General features: G+C 40.0%; 8 protein-coding genes across 8 annotated transcripts; 7 read left to right on the top strand and 1 right to left on the bottom strand.

Annotated features, from left to right (window-relative positions):
• Positions 1 to 22: 22 nt before the first annotated feature.
• Positions 23 to 1,495, bottom strand: BEWA_039760 (conserved hypothetical protein). Its single transcript, XM_004833333.1, has 4 exons — positions 1,413 to 1,495; positions 474 to 995; positions 86 to 416; positions 23 to 52 (listed from the first exon to the last, which is right to left on the bottom strand). The coding sequence occupies exons 1-3, from the start codon at positions 1,444 to 1,446 to the stop codon at positions 103 to 105; spliced, it is 870 nt and encodes a 289-aa protein (XP_004833390.1). The 5' UTR covers positions 1,447 to 1,495; the 3' UTR covers positions 23 to 52; positions 86 to 102.
• A 767-nt stretch (positions 1,496 to 2,262) lies between these two features.
• Positions 2,263 to 5,758, top strand: BEWA_039750 (XRN 5'-3' exonuclease family protein; the record flags this gene model as incomplete). The annotated part of the gene is made up of 5 exons (XM_004833332.1): positions 2,263 to 3,576; positions 3,800 to 4,702; positions 4,743 to 4,869; positions 4,912 to 5,066; positions 5,108 to 5,758. The coding sequence occupies 5 exons, from the start codon at positions 2,263 to 2,265 to the stop codon at positions 5,756 to 5,758; spliced, it is 3,150 nt and encodes a 1,049-aa protein (XP_004833389.1).
• A 437-nt stretch (positions 5,759 to 6,195) lies between these two features.
• Positions 6,196 to 6,626, top strand: BEWA_039740 (conserved hypothetical protein; the record flags this gene model as incomplete). Its single annotated transcript, XM_004833331.1, has 3 exons — positions 6,196 to 6,295; positions 6,402 to 6,517; positions 6,552 to 6,626. 3 exons carry the CDS (start codon positions 6,196 to 6,198, stop codon positions 6,624 to 6,626), a joined length of 291 nt encoding a protein of 96 aa, XP_004833388.1.
• A 1,605-nt stretch (positions 6,627 to 8,231) lies between these two features.
• Positions 8,232 to 9,464, top strand: BEWA_039730 (hypothetical protein; the record flags this gene model as incomplete). The annotated part of the gene is made up of 1 exon (XM_004833330.1): positions 8,232 to 9,464. One exon carries the CDS (start codon positions 8,232 to 8,234, stop codon positions 9,462 to 9,464), a length of 1,233 nt encoding a protein of 410 aa, XP_004833387.1.
• Positions 9,465 to 10,335: 871 nt separating this feature from the next.
• On the top strand, positions 10,336 to 11,227 carry BEWA_039720 (conserved hypothetical protein; the record flags this gene model as incomplete). The annotated part of the gene is made up of 4 exons (XM_004833329.1): positions 10,336 to 10,504; positions 10,654 to 10,745; positions 10,903 to 11,036; positions 11,104 to 11,227. 4 exons carry the CDS (start codon positions 10,336 to 10,338, stop codon positions 11,225 to 11,227), a joined length of 519 nt encoding a protein of 172 aa, XP_004833386.1.
• A 48-nt stretch (positions 11,228 to 11,275) lies between these two features.
• On the top strand, positions 11,276 to 15,013 carry BEWA_039710 (hypothetical protein; the record flags this gene model as incomplete). Its single annotated transcript, XM_004833328.1, has 1 exon — positions 11,276 to 15,013. The coding sequence occupies one exon, from the start codon at positions 11,276 to 11,278 to the stop codon at positions 15,011 to 15,013; it is 3,738 nt and encodes a 1,245-aa protein (XP_004833385.1).
• Positions 15,014 to 15,275: 262 nt separating this feature from the next.
• Positions 15,276 to 17,561, top strand: BEWA_039700 (hypothetical protein; the record flags this gene model as incomplete). The annotated part of the gene is made up of 8 exons (XM_004833327.1): positions 15,276 to 15,398; positions 15,435 to 15,542; positions 15,579 to 15,628; positions 15,663 to 16,191; positions 16,229 to 16,385; positions 16,419 to 17,122; positions 17,157 to 17,429; positions 17,466 to 17,561. 8 exons carry the CDS (start codon positions 15,276 to 15,278, stop codon positions 17,559 to 17,561), a joined length of 2,040 nt encoding a protein of 679 aa, XP_004833384.1.
• Positions 17,562 to 17,856: 295 nt separating this feature from the next.
• BEWA_039690 (conserved hypothetical protein) lies at positions 17,857 to 18,465 on the top strand (the record flags this gene model as incomplete). Its single annotated transcript, XM_004833326.1, has 2 exons — positions 17,857 to 17,983; positions 18,083 to 18,465. 2 exons carry the CDS (start codon positions 17,857 to 17,859, stop codon positions 18,463 to 18,465), a joined length of 510 nt encoding a protein of 169 aa, XP_004833383.1.
• Positions 18,466 to 18,487: the final 22 nt, after the last annotated feature.

Raw genomic sequence — 18,487 nt, 5'->3', positions numbered from 1 at the left:
ATGTTTGGCAGTTGTATTTCCACACCATCTGGTAGTTCGAGTTGACAGAGTTCTGTGGATCCTGTGAAAAAGAATATGAACAAACCTCTCTGCAACCTTAGCTTAGCTGGAGACACTATGTTCATTTATGGATTCTTTTAGTGCTTGTGCTCCCTTTGACAGTTGGTGTATAAGACTACCATTCTTTGTGATTTCATCATGCACATATTTTTCCTGTTCGGGATTGAGAGGTTTTTCAAGTGTCGACTGTGATTTTAGTGCTTCATTTTTTATCTCTTCAAGTGCCTCTTGGTACTTACAAATCCTTGTGAACCACGAATCCACGGGTAACTCTGACGCCGCCTGCGATAAACATGCCATATGGACCTTGTCTGCTAGTGCATCTTTCATGTATTTGCCCTCATATCGGCAAACCTCTGAACATTTAATATATGTGAATAATTAGTATAAGTGATGAGCGGCACAAAACAAACCATCGATTAAAGATGCAATCCTAACGTGCTTAAAGAAAATCTCCCTACTCTGTTCCTTCAAATTTGAGAGCATTTTCCTCAAGTGAACCGAATTTTCTAGCAATCTCTTACAGTTGTTTTGAAGGTCATCGTATGCCTTTTTTGCAACTTCCAATTCATTCAGTGATTGCTTCACCCTCTTTTCTAGTTCCATGATTCCAAATATGTGTATAATTGCCACATTTTCGGCATCTGGATTGGCTTCCTTCACCTTCATGAAACGAGCATGACAGCCTTCTACTTCTTCAACCAACTTTTCCAGCTGTTGCTCATTTTTTCCATCTCCATAGAGCCTCTGATAAGCAAGTTTTTTATGCACATTGAAGAGGAGGTTATCCAAGTCCTCCTCTAACGTCTTGTTTATTTCCTTTGCATTTTCAGGGCTATAAGAGTACGTGAAGGCCAAGAGGTCGAGTGTCCTTTTTTCCAAAACCCTTACGATTTCATCCTTCCTCTGTGCAATGTGATCCAACGGGATTGTGCCTATAGCATGCATTGTATGAGCAGAATTTAGATTGACGTTAGGCGAGATAATGATACCAGGCCTGCATAGACCCGTAACACGCCTCAATGGCCTCGTGTACATCCCAATTTCCCTTTATACTCCATTCTCGTCATCATGGACACCCCTCTTTTAAATCCAGCCACAGACTATCCATAGAACAAGTCGTAGAGTTTGCCATTGCTGCGTACGACGGAAAAGGCCGGAACCACACCGCGGAGCCGTGTAGCTAGCCCATAAGTAGCAACAATGACAAGAACGCCGCGAAATCTACGAGAAACCACAATACATGGCAAATGGGAGAGAAAGATAGGGGATTAGAGCAATGGGTTCCAATTTAGGGACGAAAATCTGCGAACGCGCCCAGAGACCCTGGAGAATTCCACAGAAAAACTTACCCAGAAGCGTAGGATCTCCGTTGGAGTTTTGCATAATTTTGCCAAAATTAAAATTTTGGGCCTTTGCGAGGAATTTTCCAACTAACTCCAGACACCACAGCTGGACGACTGTGGAGCGCCTAGTTGAAGTTTTTGTCAACTTTGTGACTTAAATTTGGCCAAGAGAAAATGCCGAGATGTACAAGTCCATGAGAGAGTCACAGAGTTACGCGCACTGGAGATGAGAATCTTGTAGAGTTAAGGACCGCCTTCTAGTCCCTGCTGGGTGAATTTTGATCCCCAGTAGGAGAATCCCAGATGAAACGTTTCACAAGTACACTTTTACTATGGGTAACGCTCTCTGGAACTGCCAGTGTGTGCTGTTTGCGTCTTGGCACCAGCGCCTTTATACACTCACAGGGGAATTGGCGCAACGGAACGGCGACAAATGAGAGGAATCGGCCTCAAAACTTTGAGGTAAGTTGGATGGGCAGGACTGACGGATCTGATGGGTATAATGAAGGGAGTACAGGCGTAGCTAGGGAACAGGGTACTAGGAATGGTTCCTGGAAGAAAAATTTTCTGCAGGAACATCCGTGGAAGGATGATCAAGGAAAGAGGATATGAGAGGAGGACTAGTGGTGACATTATGAATGTAAGGATTGAGGTCTTTTCCTGCTAGGAGTATGGACCATCCATACTGCACTACTGAAGACTGTATTGATACTTGTTCATCTTGTTCTGTGGATACTCTCTCTGGCTGTGAGCTAGTTGTGAGGGAGTCTATCTCTACTGTATGCTCCCTTTGGTCGCATTGAGACTACTCATGGATCTCAGGGTTTTGAATGAGCATACTCTCTAATCATGGAGGATGAGTGTCAGAGAACTACAGCTCAAGATAGGAAACAAATGTGGAGAGAATGGAGACAGAAAATGTAATTGTGATAATACTGGCGAATTTGATGCTGAGAAGTTAGAGACTCAAACAAAAGGCTTCATTAGAGTTACTCACCGACATAAGAATGGAGATAAATTTACTCTACATAATAAACTACAAGGTGGAGGTCAAATAGGAGCGCAAGGAAAATCCATAGAGAAGGTCACCGAGGTCTCTGTTTACTACTGGACTGCCATTCCTAGTAACCCTATTTTAATTGAAATTAAGGATGGTAGTGGTACACATACCTATTATGGCAAGAGTGAGGATAGTGGTAATAACGATTGGAATGATCAACTCCAAGACGAATCCCTTGATAAAATAATAGATGGCCAAAATTGCAAGCATAATGGTGCTGTCACCTTAGATCTTACAGAGGACACCTCTAAGACTCATGCTGATGGTGACTCTAAGGATGTTATCAAGGTTGTATCCGATAATCAGAACGCATACTGTTGCGCTTACCATGAGAGTGGTGGCAGAGGAAAGGTAACTGTTACTAAGGAGACTGTTAAGGGAGGAAAAGTTCAAACTGGCTCCGGAGAGATTACATTCTACAAACATGAGATCGATCCTGATCTGAAACTTGCTGGTATCTACTACAAGGATGATTCTGGTAAAAGAAAGAGTATAAAGATTCCTGACCTTGGAGGTTCCACAAACAAGTCAGTAAAGATCTACACCTCCTACAACGGAAATAATCCAAAAATAATATATATAGAAAAGATTGGACCACCTGACGTTAAAAGTTGGTATCAAAAGGATGAATCCAGTCATAATTGGGTAAAGCTTCAGAACATAACAAAGGATCCAAATAACATCGGAAAATATACTGAAGAACTTAAACAGCTTCAAGAGGCACTAAATGGTACTCCTGGGTCTCCTAAAGGACCTACTGGTGAAAAGGGTGAAGGTGAAAGGAATCTAGAAGGTACTCAAGGCGGAAGCTCTGATGGTGATGATGGCGAATCTGGAGATGATAGTGAAGGTGGTGCTGGAGGAGAATCTGGCCCTCCTGGTAATAAAAGTGAAAGTGGTGGTAAAGATGGTCGAGAAGGATCTACAACTGATGATGTTAGAGGTGGTCAATCTGGAAGCGGTGGAGAAGGTCCTTCTGGTCAGGCTGGTAGTCAACCTGCTGTTCCTCCTGAACCTCCTAAACCTCCTGCAAGATCTGTTGGAGCTGGAATTCTCGCTGGCTATGGCCTATACAGTATCATATCTGGCGTTTTTGGTGGAAGTGGCGCAGTTGGTCTCGCAGGTTACCATCTATATAAAAATTCTAGAGACCCCTGGGTTAGACAGATCTAGAAGTCTATGGAGATACTGTGGGTACTAGCTTGGGTACTGAGTAGTTGGTCTTAATTTGTTGGTTATGAGATGTGGCTGTACTCCCTTCTAATACCCGTTTTATGTAGCTTATACCCTTCACTCATGATTGCATGTTATATACATTTACACGTAAATATAGGTATGCGGAGTTCCAAGGCTTTACAGTTGGATGATAGAGAATTTTTATGGAATGAGGAAGCCTCTGAAATCTTCTGATTTGGAGAATGGAGTAGATTACTTTTATGTAGATATGAATGCACTTATTCATTCCGCTACACATGGAAATATATATCCAGTGGTTACGATTGAAGATCAACAGAGGATGAAGAGAATAACAGCTGCGTTGTTAAATACATTTAAACTCGTAAAACCTAGAAAGGTGATGTATATCGCTGTTGATGGTGTATGCCCTTCTGCAAAGATAAACCAACAGAGAACCAGAAGATTTCGTCTTTGTAAAGTTATAGATAAGGTTAAATCTATACTTGAACCTGAAGAAGACACTGAATCTGAGGAAGACTCCGAGGAACCTAAGCCCTTAACACCGGAGAATTATGTACTAAGAAAGTCAAAAATAGACGGATATGATAATATTTCATTTAATCCAAACTACATTTCCCCTGGGACTGATTTTATGACAAGACTAGATAACGAGATTAAGAATTGGATTGCCTTGCAAACACACCTGGGAACTTGGGGAGATTGTTATGTTGTCTACAGCGGTACCAATGTGCCTGGAGAAGGAGAACATAAGATTTATGACTTAATAAGAAAGGTAACAACATTAGATCGCAAAACAAGACTCGAATCTCACTTAGTTTATGGTTTGGATGCAGATTTAATGATATTATCTCTGATTACAAAAATGTCAAAAATGTACATTTTACGGGAAGAAAAGGATTCTACACCTCATGTTCTTGCAAAGATTAAACCAGATCCGTATTATGCTAAAGATACTGGGCTAGTCCACTTCCATTCTAAAGACTATATTGGCCTAAAATCTGATAATTTTGAAGTTCTTTCAATGAGAAAGCTTAGAGCGGTACGTTGACCTAATTTTAGATTTGAATATTTTACAATAGGGAATGTATAATCGCTGTGTTAACTATGTAAACACAAAATTTAAACCGAAGGATAGCGCATTTCTAACTAAAAAGGGAACTCCAGCTAGACTAACAGACGATTTTGCCCTTCTCTCCTTCTTTGCAGGTATGAATCCTTATTCACAATTTGTATTATAAAATTATGTAGGAAATGATTTTTTGCCTCATTTACCCAACGTGGATCTCAAAGACAGCAGCTTTACTGATTTAATCAATACCTATTACTCTTTACTACCAAAATTTAATGGGTTTTTGACACATGGTTTGAAAATACATACAAGGAGGCTCCAATCCCTGATGAAGGTTTGTCCTTTTGCCTATACTTACATACCACGTTCATTTAGGCGATCTCACCAAATGAGGCAAAATACTTCAAGATAAAGGCAGAAGTAGAAAGCGTTCCAGAGTTTGCCGATTCTAGTGGGTATGCAAAGTTTTATTACGAAGAAAAATGTGGTATTGATTACAATGACAAAAGAGCTATAAGGAAAATGTGTGAGGATTATATAGAGGGATTATTTTGGAATCTGAGTTACTATCATTCTGGGTGTCCAAGCTGGGATTGGTGTTACAAGTATCATTATGCCCCGCTAGCATCTGATTTGGCAAGAGTATCGTCTATATCCGTAACGTTTTACAAGGGAAATCCGATTACCCCTCTTGAGCATTTACTGGCAGTTACTCCACCGAGTGGAAACGAGTTGTTACCCCCAAGATATAGGTTTGTCATTTTTCACTCTGCATGCAGTTTATTCAGATTACTATCCGAACCAAAGGGAGAACTCTGCGAGTACTTCCCGGAAGATTTTGAAATTTGTCAAGATGGAAAGGAGCATGAATGGGAGTATACTGTAAAGCTCCCATTTTTAAACACACGAAAGCTCTCTAAAATCGCAAGGAGTGTAAACGATGAATTAGAGTATCGCACCCTTTACAGGTTTGTCTTGTACTATCTATTTAGCGCATTATTTTTCACGGTTACACAAACTTCTTAGGAATAAACCCGGAACAGTTCACGTTTACCATAAATAGTAGAATTTATACATCTTCTAGAGAACATTTCCACATTATACCTATACACATTGTTTGGATTAAAGGAAAGATGGATATAGGAACATGCTGTACTACCGAAGATGGTTTGTAACATGGGATTCCAATGCTTGTGTAGATGCCAGATCCCTGAACTGGTGGGTAATACCACGTCTCATCTTAGGCAATTACATCTACACGTTTTCTCTAGTCATTTTATTCCTATTCGTAGGCCAGGAGTTATTCCTGTTCCACAGGTTTTCTTCCCGCACTCAATTCTGGTCCTCACAGAATTTTTATTCTCTAAAATCGTTCACACCGCAGATATTCCAACGGATTCCTTCTGAGTTTCATTATATACGTTCGGATATGCGGATTTCTGGCGAAACATCGGTCATTGGCGATGTGTGAAGACAACTCGTTGATTTACGAGAATTTAACGAGCAAGGGCCTAATTGTTAAGGATGGTATGCACTATGGAGCTGATTTTAGCGTTTATGAAGGTTTGTTTTAGTGTTGTGTCTACAAAATGGGCCTCTGGAAGTACTTTTTACTCTTTCGCGGGTCCTGCACGGATTACATAGACACACTTCCACATTAATGCCTCAGGAAAGCCGAATGAATGTCACAGCCACTGTCTAGTCTTTGCCAAGCATACGGATGATGTGATTCCTGCCAAGTCTCTGGTTAGGTGGACCAGGACTTCAGCATTTGTGAACAAAAAGGTTTGTGATTCATCGCTCTCACGATTGCTATTAGGCTGTTGTTGCGTTTGTTAACTGCTCTGAAAGGACAGTAAGGTACGCGTCCATAGAAAGGCAAAAGTTGGATTGATGGAGACCATCTGACTGGCATCGTAAAATGGGAGAATTGCAAGTTTTTCAGCAGACAAATGAGCTTTAAATCCCGTGAATTAAATGACTTGTATTATATGATTCATTAACAGTAAGTATAAGCGGAATGCACATTGTCCAGCCACTCCCTAGGGAATTGCCATTTATACTATGAAGAAGATATATAAGATGAATACGTCAAGTGAGTCGCATGTTAGCAATTTTAGCCTTTTAGGACTTTCGTTTGCCATTTGCTGTAACTCCTTGCAGGTTATTTTGCATGACTATGCATGCTCTATGTTACCCTTCTTGTTCTATTAAACTTGCAAAGTACGCATCCAAAAACCACGCGAGATTGTGGTATTTTGATTTAGAGATTTTCCCATATTGGTAATTGTAAACTTTGTAAAGGCTAATGGAAAAGGCAGACCCTGATAAACTCTTGAAGGAACTCAGGGAAAATCCAAAACCCTCCGAGTTAAGGGCTCCAGCTTCCAACGTACTTCACAGGAACCGACAAAAAAAACCTGTAAAAATTCCTCCGTACAAATCACGTCCCTGAACATTTCCTATCTGGCTAGTCCTGACGAAACATCTTTACTAAAGAGAGTAACTAGAGAGATGTTAAACGTTCCGAATCTACCACTCTGCATACAAAAACAGAATTGTCTCTATTGTTGATTGCGATCTTGAGGTCTGGAATGCTAATGAGTGGAAGCTTTGAAAGAATGTAAATTACACGCTAGAGATGGTTATTCACCAGCCATTTACTTTACATCGCATCAAACTACTCTGATACTGGGTATCATATTAGCATATTTGAATTTTAGTGGAAAATTGATGGCATAACAAAGGATGTCAGACAAGAAATTGAGAGATCTTGTAACATCAATGTAGCAATGGCATCATTGGTTTGCAAGGTGTAAATGTCAATCAGAGGTCTGCATACAAGCTATGAGTATGCAACTATTGTCCTCTGAATTTAAAAATTGGCAAATTCTAGGCTTTGTACCACTCATACTTTGCAAACCGAGATACTACTCATTTTGCATCCTTGAAATGAATGGGAATTTTTGTAGCAAAGGAATGGGAGAATGGAATACACCTTTCTGAAAATTTATAAAATATGGAGGATTCATCCATAACATACACTAAAATCCCGCAGGAGGATTATTTTCAAGGGTCCATTATACGGACGACTCATTCATCTTGTGGCAGATTAACTCGATATTCGAATGCAGTTGAATCCCTAAATTACACATTGTGGATACTCTCAATCTTGTTATACATATTACATGACTTATTTACGTATATATTATGCTATTTGACGGAGTTTGGAACTTCAGACCATTACAGCAACTATCGAGGATGACCATAACTTTTGGTTCCATTGTTTCCGTCCGTGGCGTAAATCCAAGAATCAGGTGTTCATAGGAAATTCACGCAGGATTTACACTCAAACTCCGAGAAAACCCTTGGGAGGTGGAATTAACATTGCGCCAGATAAGAATATTGTGCATGTAAGGACCCCATGAAGATACACAAATGGAAGAGATTGACAGATAGTGAATATAACAGAAAATATTTCTAGAGTAGCAAATCCAAGATGTACGTCGTAGAAAGAGGAGAAGTTAAAGTAGAAGTGGAGCATCACGATGATCCAGAACCTGGTGTTCCTCAAAATGATAATCAAGACATGAAGATATATGGCAACGTATTAACCGGGGAAACAGGCGAGCTTATATCATATGATGAGGTTGATAGACACAAGATGATTTACACCATAGACATCTCCAATACGAAGATCGGGAGTTATGCATCTGGTTGCGATGATAAAGATGTTAAAGTGGATATACATCACATTTCCCCTTTCTGCGTTGTATACAAGTATTTTACAAATGTAGATCATATTTACAAGTTTGCGGACGGGAAAAGTACTCCAGTTGGTCTCCCACTCACAAAGAATATGGAATTGATTTCTGTTTGCTTTTACCCAGACGAATTTGGAGTGCCCTTACTTGTGCAGATGTCCGTGAGACGCAACATTTGGTATATCAGAAATGGTCAGAATAGCCGTTGGGAAAGAGTATTTGATCCAAGAGAAAGGCCTTCTAATAACCGTGATGATATAAGGATTAGAAAACTTTTGGAACGCGCATTTACACCGGCCAACATATTAGATGCTTCAGCTTTCGGAGAGTATAGGCATTTGGAAATTCATCCGGCATTTGTGGTTGAAATTTCTAGGGTCTTTACTTCAACCTACTACGCATTTACGCATAAAAAGAAAGAAGGAGGCCTTTTCAAGGTTACTGAACTTGTGTATAAAGGGTCAGCATTAAAAGGGATCCCACCCTCTGATGACCTAAAGAGTGTATCTCTGTACTTTATTGGAAGAACACCCCTAGAGAGTGCTCTGCTTTTAGTTGAAATGATATCGCATAATGATAAATGCACTTACTTTCATAGGAAGAATGCTGCACAAACATGGAGTCCCGCTTTTCCAGCATCCTTAACCGAAAAACTGGGCGAGACTCGTATCACAAACCAACTTGATAGTTTAAAGGAGAAGCGCTTCAACGGAATAGAGAAATATTTCACACACTACATAGACGTCGATCCTAGTGAAATTAGAAGCGACTCATTTAAGTCTCTGCTTATTGGAATATTTACTGGTATAGCAGTTGCGCTTATTTTCTACGAACTCTCAGCTGTACTGTATAGTCCAAGGACGAGTTTAATCAGAGGCTTTGCTCGTCTTGTCTCAAGGTGCATAGGACGCATTTTCCCCTCAATTGTTCGTTCACGCAAGGGCTACAAGAAAGTCTCAATAGAATAACGTTTGTCTCTCTAATTTGAACAGAAGTTCTTATTCACAGGCTCTCTTGGTGGTTTTTTATACGTCAATACTAACAGTGGAAGGCACCGGAGAGAAGCCAAAATTTGAAAACGATCAACTAATCGGGACAAAAATTTCTCAATATAATGTCACAAAAATGTTTGTTTTGATGGAAACAATTTCTAATGGATTTTGCATTATACTCTTTGGGTATAAGTGGTGCTATGGTAGCCATGATTTTCTCTTGATAAAGCATACTCTAGATTTTATGGGCCCTAATTCTGTATGTTACAGAGTTATAACTTATACATGTAATGTTATTTTATAGAGTAGCCACTTGTACATGTTTGCATGCAGATGTTTTTTGTGGGCCACGTTTTCCAAAGAGACTGGAAATTTACTTGTTCTCTAACTAATACTCATGTAAATCATTTCTTTTGATACTTTTATGTCTATGATATTTTTATTACGGAGAAATTACGGGCTTTGGATGCATAAAATTGGCTAAATTTGGCATTTTAACAGTAGCTTCCCATTTCAGGTTGTGGTCTTTGTCAGACCTCTTTGTTGACAACTCTAGCATAAACTATAGAGTATTGATCACCCTCATTCAATGGTATGAAAAATGAGACGCTGGGAGCCGAGTTATAGTTCATTCTCCTTCATGGTGAATCTTCTAGGTACCCCTGGTCATACACACTCTTTTCGGTTACCTGTTCGCTCTAGGGGCCTTTACTGGCGACTTCAACGGTACAGAATACTCTCCATCACGTAATGTATTGCAACTATCCTTGAGGTCGAATACAAAAGTCGCTATGGCCCCTTGTGGTCACTTTGCTTCGTCTGTTTTGTCGCCATTAGAAATCTTTTCATGGATTCCCAAACTCGCAGCGGTTGGAGCCAGGAATTCACTTGTACATCTGAAAGATTGGAAAATCCTCCAGATGAGTCTAGAAATGAGCCGGAAGTTGAGCTAAAGGTGCCCTCGGGACTCCACTGCGGTCCCGCAGGCAGAAGGACGCTTATCAAGTGGCTTGAAGGTCAGTTTCCTCATATTTTAAGCTTTAAAGTCTTATGGACGAAGTTTTCCCGGAGATTGTGGCTGAAAATCGGCAAACAAATGAGTACCCCTGCAGTGTGTACGACTTTCTCTAAAATCACCCATCCATTCCTTCATTTTAACATTCAGACAACTACAAATTGAGGAGGGGAATGCATAATACGAATCCTGGCGTTCTAGCCTGCAGGCTATGGCAAGAGTCCCAAGGCTTCTCTGACCAGGTCAGTTTTTTTTCGAGTTATGGCAATTTTATGCCCTTAAATCCATATGGCACTTACATTTCGATGGGAACCTTCAAGTTGAGGAGAATTTAGCGCTACTTTACATGTTTATACTGGTCATTGCTCTTCCATTTCATCCATTAATCCATTCCTGCAGGTCTCAAGGGCAATCGTTGGACTGCTAAAGCTTCAGGGAATACCTGCAAATGTTACGTATCAGACGGTTTTTGAGAATTACCTTGCAAAGCAACTCTCAACGCTGATAAAGAGGGGACCGCATTCACAAGACAAGTAAGTTTAATGCACGGATTGGATGCAAAAGGATGATTGAGAGATTTCTTTACTTCTTTGTATCTAGGAGTATAGACTGTGTTGATGGTTCATCTTGTTCTGTGGATAGTCTCTCTGACTGTGAGCTAGTTGTGAGGGAGGATGAATGGAATGAAAAAAACGAATGGAGGAAGTACTTGATCCAGATGTAGACGATACTGACGAGGCTTCAAGTGGATGTGGAACTCTGAACATGGATGATGACTACCGAAGATGACAACATATTACAGCTCCTGATAGGAAACAAATGTGGAAGTGCTGGAACTGCATGTAGTTGCCCAGGCGGTACTAGCATATCTGAGATAGAGGCAAAAAGGGAGGATAATATTGATAATTTCACTGGTTTCGTTGCTCTCATCCATTCCCCAAAGGCAGGACTGACATTTACTCTTAGGAGAGAATTAGATGGAAATGAGAGTCTTGAGGATAACCAGGACATTCACGGAGTAACCAAGGTCTCTGTTTACTACTGGACTTGTGACAAAGGATATACAAAACCACTCCTCTTGGAGATTATTAAGAATGACATTGTAGAAAGAGACTACTACTATAAATCTGAGGATGGTGAAGGGGATACTAATACACATATCTGGAAGCGAGATACCAACCCTCGTGGTACAGCGCTACAAGCTATCTTGGATGACAGAAACTGCGTTGTAAATAATGCGGTGCCCTTTTTCATTGATGAACCAGAGAAAGGTATAGATACCACTTCTGATTGTGCAAAAAAGAAAAGGATAGAACCTGTTGGGGGAGGTCTTCAGCTTTCCGGCAGTGACTACAGGGTCACAGAGTACAAGATAACGGGTTTACAAACAGGAATTTCTAGAGTACAATATCAAAAGGAAAAGGTAAGTGGTATAGAGATTCCTTCTGGTAACCAGGTTTCTCAAATACGACTGTATTCGTCACCAGTAAACGATAAAATACCTCTTATGATTAACATTAACCTAAAGACTGAAGGTTATAGATGGTATTACAGTACCAGTGCTAATGGTCAGAATTGGGGAGAACATGGTGGCATTAGATTATACAACAATAGTGGTCAGCCCACTGAGGCGCTTGCAAAAAAACTGGACTGTTTTGCCTGTGAATATCATAATGGAGTCACTATCGATCTCTCACACAGAACTTCCAAGGCTCAGAATAACTATTGTTGTAGTGAGCATAAAGATGGAAAGAAAGTCTCTGTTACTCCACATGAAGTTCGTTGTCAGTTACATTCTAACTCAAGCTACATTACGGTCTACAAACACTCAATTAGAGAGTCTAACTTTAAACTAGGTAGTATTAAATTCTACGATAATGAACAGAATAAAAGGAGACACGTAAGATCTAGAAACTTAAAGTTACCTATAGAAGGACAGGTAGAGGTCTATATCTTTTATTGCACTGACAACAACCCAGTACTCGTATACGTTGATGCAACAAAAAGTACAAAATCTCAGGATAATACAGGATGGTATAGGAAGAGTAAAGGTGGTGGTTATTCAAAAAACTGGAGTAAGATCCCTACTGGTATCGGGGGTATAACGCATAGCGACCTGGATAGAGATCTTATCGACTGCACAAGGAGAAATAAACTTGTGGGAGTGCTAAAAAAACTTGGCTGTACTACATTATCTCCATGTCCCAAATCATCTTCACCAGAGCGTTCTGATGCTGATGATGGAGTACAAGAAGAGGACATTCCCTTGGGAGAATCTGAGGGAGAAGACGAGTCATATAAAGTACTAGATCTTGTTAATGAGCCTCTTTCTGAAGTTGAAGCTGAAAAGGATAAAAAGAATGAGAAAGAAGATCCACCATCATCTCGACTAGATGCTGCAGGACCTACTAAAGAACAACGTGGTAAAGATAAAGACACCCCAGTAGCCAAATCTGAACCTGAAGATTCTCTCCAATCTGATGGTAAATTTAGGAAATCCGCTGCTCCTGGAGAAGGATTAGGCTCTATTCCTCAACCTGCTGTTGGTAAAGATGGAACTAAGGGAGACCCTGTTAAAAAACTTCTCGATGGTTTACTATATCTTGGACTAGGTGTAGCTGGTAGAGCTCTTGGACCGGATACAAATAATATGTTTCAAGAAGTTTTTCGTGTTTTATCTCTTAGTGAACATGGTAAAAGATCTGCTACTGGACCTGACGGTAAACCTGCTATTCATACTACTCCTGATCAAGGATCTGGATCTGCTCCTCATTCTGAACCTAATACTGGCTCATCTGAACAAGGCACTACTCAAGTTGAAACTGCCCCTAGGCTTCCTGATCATCAACTTGGTCAAGAGACTCCTGAATCTCAAACTGCTGGTGGAAACTCTCATACTCTTACTTCTAATGCATGGGGAGATTCCAGGAGTTCTATTCCAGCCTCATCTCTAAAAAGCGATCCTGAACCTAAAGGAAAAACTGCTCTTTATAAATCTTCCTCCGTTAATGGTAATCAAGATGGAGTAACCATTCAGCTTGATAGAACTTATTATGAGGGTCTTAATAGTCTGCAATCAATAGAGATTTCTCCTTACCACGATACTCCTGTGAAAGGATATAATGCTTACGAGCATACTCATTATGGAGGGGTCTTCACTATAAACAAGATTATGAACGGGAAATATAAGGCGAGTTTTCCACAAGAGACTATGCCGATACGGGATGTAGAAAGATTAATCGTTTATCTTTCTCAGTGTGATCATAAATCTCTCCTGGTCTATGTGGGCAGTAATGATAAAAGTGGAAAAGGTCATAAGTGGTACAAGAATAAAGGGCATGATACATGGATAGATGCATCTAGCAGTTTAAAAAAATCTCCAAAACAAGCATACACTGATGGAAGTCTTAGGACTACTCTAAAGACCATAGGGCAGAAGTTAGGAATTTCCTGCGGAGGGAAATCAAAGAGGCTGATGATTAATAGTGAGAGTAGCAATGATCTTCCAGAAACGAACGAATTACCAAATAACTACCCTGGAAGTTTTCAACAACTTACTAATCACCAATCTAATGTTGTTCCTGGAGCATTAAAATACCAAACTGCTAAAACTGCTGTCTCTTCACCTTATGAAAAATTACAAGAGACTGTTGGTGATGTTACACCTCCTGTATATGTTCATAATCAAGGTGGATGTGCAGGTGGTGACGATAATTATGAAGAATCCAGTCCAGAAAAGAAATTTGGTGGAAATACTGATATTACTAATCAAAAGGCTGATCATCCTACTTCTGTTACTAATGATGGAACTCCTGTCTCTTCTCCTCTTTCTGCTCCTTCTATTGCTGAACCTACTAGTTCTCATTCTCCTCAAGATGATAGAACTGCTCATTCTGAAGGTATTGGAGGAGGAACTCGCGGTTCTCATACTGCCGCTAGTCTACATGGTGGTGAAACTGGTGAAAGAGACCCTGCTCCTCTTGAACAAAAGGATGACAGTATTACTCAAGGTGGAGTTACTCCTTCTGTAGGTCTTGGAGGACAGGTTGATAGAGGACCTGATGGTAGTGGTGGAGGTGAAGCTAAATCTACTGGTGGTCAAGAATCTAACCGAGCTGCTACTCATCCTCAAGGCCATACTGCTGCTGCTCCTACTCAAGCTGCTTCTCAAGAATCTTCTACTCGAGGCCCTCCTGCTGACAGTCTATCTAGTCAAACTGGTAATGGAGCTGATGCTCAAAGTCCAACTAGAGAAGCTGGAACTACTACTCTTCCTACTGCTCCTCATTCTAATGAAGTAAATTCTCTTACTCCTGCTTCTGGTACTACTTCTCAAGGTGAAGCTGCTGGAACTGAAAAATTTGTTCTCACTACTCCTGCTGTTGCTACTAGTCTATGGTTAACCTTTGGATCATCATCTGCCACCCTTACTGGAGCTGGTGGTCTTACTGGATTTGGTTGGTGGGCATTTAAACGTTCTAAGGGAGATCCTTGGGTTAGACAGATTTAATGAGTGTCTATGGACTCTCCAGTATGGAGACTAAGGAATCTATACTGAGTAGTTGGTCTAATGGAGTACTACCATTACTATCTCTTGCAAACCTCCATCATTTACAGATCAAGATACTTCCCTAGACACCATCAAACCGCCTCTCCAAATATAGAAATTTCCTTACCTATTCCAGCGTCCGTTCATATTTAATTTCTCAAAACATATTTCACTTGTAACACATATACACAGGCTCACTTTCCTTGCCGAGAGGATGATATCAATGTTCCAAGTCACTGAGGTCCAACCTCTTATAGTAGATGTATTGGATTTATTGGATGAGATCCCGCAGTCTGCAATGTCCAAAATTTTGGAGGATACAACTTCTTCTCAGCATTTTTACAAGGTAATCATTAAATTTACTATTTACAAGCTCATTTAGATTGCTACTGCAAATATAAAACGTAAAATATGGGCTGCATCTGCTGAACGACTCTTTGAGATAATTGAGCCTATAATTAGCAAATCTTTATTCCTACTTCAGCTAGGGGTATGATTAACCAAGAAATGATATAAAAATTTACAGATACTAGACAGAGATACACAAGAACATCCCTATACAGTTGAACATTTGAGGTTTGTTTTTTGCGTATAAAATACAAATGTTTAGGGAGTACAACATTTTAATATCGCAAATTGTAAATATTATTGGGGATCCACAAGGATCGTCTAGTAGAAGGATTTATCAGCTTATTGTTCATCTCCTGAAGCTTTTATTTATAAAAAGCACACTTGGCACCAGACACGATTTGTATTTCAAAAAACAAGAACATAACGATGAAGCTGAAGTTGGTGGATACTCTCTGGATATGGCATACGCACAAGTTGGATTATGTAGCAGACATGATAGTAATGCTGATACTTTTGCGTCTACAGAACATACCGAATCAGCAAAACATGATGTTACATATAATCCTTGTCAAGGTCAATATCTACTAAGCACAATCAGATATTCCATCGCTACAAAATATCAGGAACACTATCGTGTAGACAACGCACAAATGCTTCTTATTGAACCAAAGTTTCTGCTCTTACAGCTGATTCACGCTACACATAATGCTGCCGACAACAAGCTTCCAAGTGAACTCATAAAGCCTCTATTGACAAAGATAAAGGATGGAAAAGGAATAGGTGTAAAGGTATGCTTTACATGTGCTATTTTACAAAATTCTACAGGATGATGCTGATCTCTTTGACATATCATTCGTCTTATCAAACCCATTACTTTGTGACAAGATTGTTGCATATTTTATCAACTGCCTATTAAACATGAACATGATGTTCCTTGCCTTTAAAAACGATATGAATGACTGGATGTCGATACTATCACTTGGTATGTACACTTTATGTAAATTAAAACCTTTAGGTCTCTCTTCTAGCTATATAGGAGTTATAATGTTTATATTGAATGCTAAGGAGAGTGGCAAAGATGGAGAATATATAACATTTTTGAATCCATATATTACAGTAAAGAAGCCCGTATCTCTAAAGAAAATTTTATCCTACATTTTTCCGGAAAAGGCAGGTTCCTCTGATGTACTTCCTCCCTTTTTTCATAACTTTGTATCATCATTAAAGGGTGAAACTGTGAGTGATTCAGAGTTATCCGCCGCATTCCACAAGATTAGGGATGTATGCATTGATGATGTACAAAGCTTTTTGGAAAACGCGGAAACTGCATTTCACAGCTTACTTGTATTATATTTGCCAAAAATGGATACGCTAATATTGAACAACTACAAGAGTAATTTTATGAAGTTTTTGGAAAGTGTACAATCGAATATAGAGGATAGTCAGGTGAAGGATAAAAGGTTTGATTCAGAATTTTTGCTCGCACCATTCTATGGGAAAAAGTATAAATCTATTGAATACATAAACAAGCTTTCGTCTGTTTTGGATAAACATTTGTCCACCCTGGAGAGAAGTTCATCAAAGAGACTTTGCTCTGGAATTGGGAATTTAAATGTCTCACTTTTACTCATGGTAATGAAAAGGTTTTCGTTTCTTGGTGTAAACATAATGGGAGCGTTATGCTCCACTTGTAATATTACTGCAGCGCTTTTAAAAATGGTAGGGTAATGCGTACATATACAAGCGTCTCTAGGAAATAGTTGAACTGTTTAACGTGGTATTAAATGGCAAGAAAATTGTGTCGGGGGAAGAGAGAAGTGGTTCATTATACAAACTGAGAAATACATTTGAAAAAGCTTGTGCACGACAATTTGGTATACTCAAGGTTCCAATGGACTATACATTTCTAAAACTCTTGAGAACTTGTCTGTTAAAGGGAAATGTGACTCACGAGCTCCTAAAGTACGTGGAAGGAATATCGAACCTAGGTCTACCGTCTTCATTTCTTCTCTTGTACTACTACAAGGTACGCTTCCTCTCCTGTTTACACATGTACATGCAGATTTATGAACTGGATAAGCATGGGAAAATGGTCATTGATCGGCTCTACAGGTCAGTTGTTTTCCGTGTCTATTCATTCATCCGGGTGGATTGGTGACCATTATGCCATGAATGGTCATAGCTAGAGTATACAGCGGTAAATAGATGGCAGAGGAAACACTCAAGTCCACACCCACCTTATCTGTGACAATTCATGACATAACCTACACACCTCTTCCGCTCAATTCTCTCTTTACACTAGCACTACAGGAGCTGCCACAGAGGACTGTACAGTAGGGAGAACAAGCAAACGCCATCGTATAGCTACCGGAGGTGGATTTCTGCCCTGGAAGACATTCAGGCGCCACCCCATCCATAACTCTCAGTTATTCTCCATTCTTACATTTTCATCTATGTTTTCGTCAACTTTACAAGATAAGATCCTCCCTCTGTTCAAGAGAGAAGAAGGTCTGGAGAAGGAGCTCAAAAATCTCTCGAAATATGAAAAGATTGTAGATTCCGAAAAACAGTCGTTAGAAGGTGAGTTTTTGCGCTTCGTACCAATACTTGAATTCATATCTGTCCTATATACGCCAGTGGCCATGATAATTTCGCGCCAGTTCTTATTAAAATGTCCAGGTAACACCAAAAGGCAACTAAACGGCCCTGCGAGAAGAGCGTTCGAGTTCTCAGAGGTCTACGGCGAATGCTTAGATAAATGTGCATCAAAGGCACTGAGGAGTACACTCAGGAAAGCCAACTTGGATAGTCTGCTGCCGGAAGATGTCCCAGTGGTCCCCTCGAAGGATCTCCTAACGGCCAAAACTTCCGGTGAAAAAGCACTTGTGGACCTTGTAGGACAGATACTCAACCAGGACACGACAGAAAACCCCAAACCAACAGCAGAGTTTGTAGTAAAAGGCCAGTTGAATAAACAGCTCAAGGATAAAGTCAGAGCAGAAGAGCTGAAATGTGAAGTCCAGTGCGCACAAAAGTTTATGGACAAGCTTGTCGAGCATTAGATTTTTACCTACAGATATTTTC

Source organism: Theileria equi, assembly GCF_000342415.1.
Source record: "Theileria equi strain WA chromosome 2 map unlocalized gcontig_1105316255037, whole genome shotgun sequence".
In the NCBI taxonomy this organism is placed as follows: Eukaryota; Apicomplexa; class Aconoidasida; order Piroplasmida; family Theileriidae; genus Theileria; species Theileria equi.
This window is presented reverse-complemented; position numbering and strand designations above follow the sequence as displayed.

Excerpts from the sequence above, each read along its gene's own strand:
- BEWA_039760 (XM_004833333.1), bottom strand. The coding sequence starts at position 1,446 with ATGCAAAACTCCAACGGAGATCCTACGCTTCTGG. Across the intron at positions 996-1,412 it reads CGGAGATCCTACGCTTCTGG|GCACAATCCCGTTGGATCAC; the intron begins GTAAGTTTTTCT and ends TGCATGCTATAG. Across the intron at positions 417-473 it reads GATTGCATCTTTAATCGATG|AGGTTTGCCGATATGAGGGC; the intron begins GTTTGTTTTGTG and ends TTAAATGTTCAG.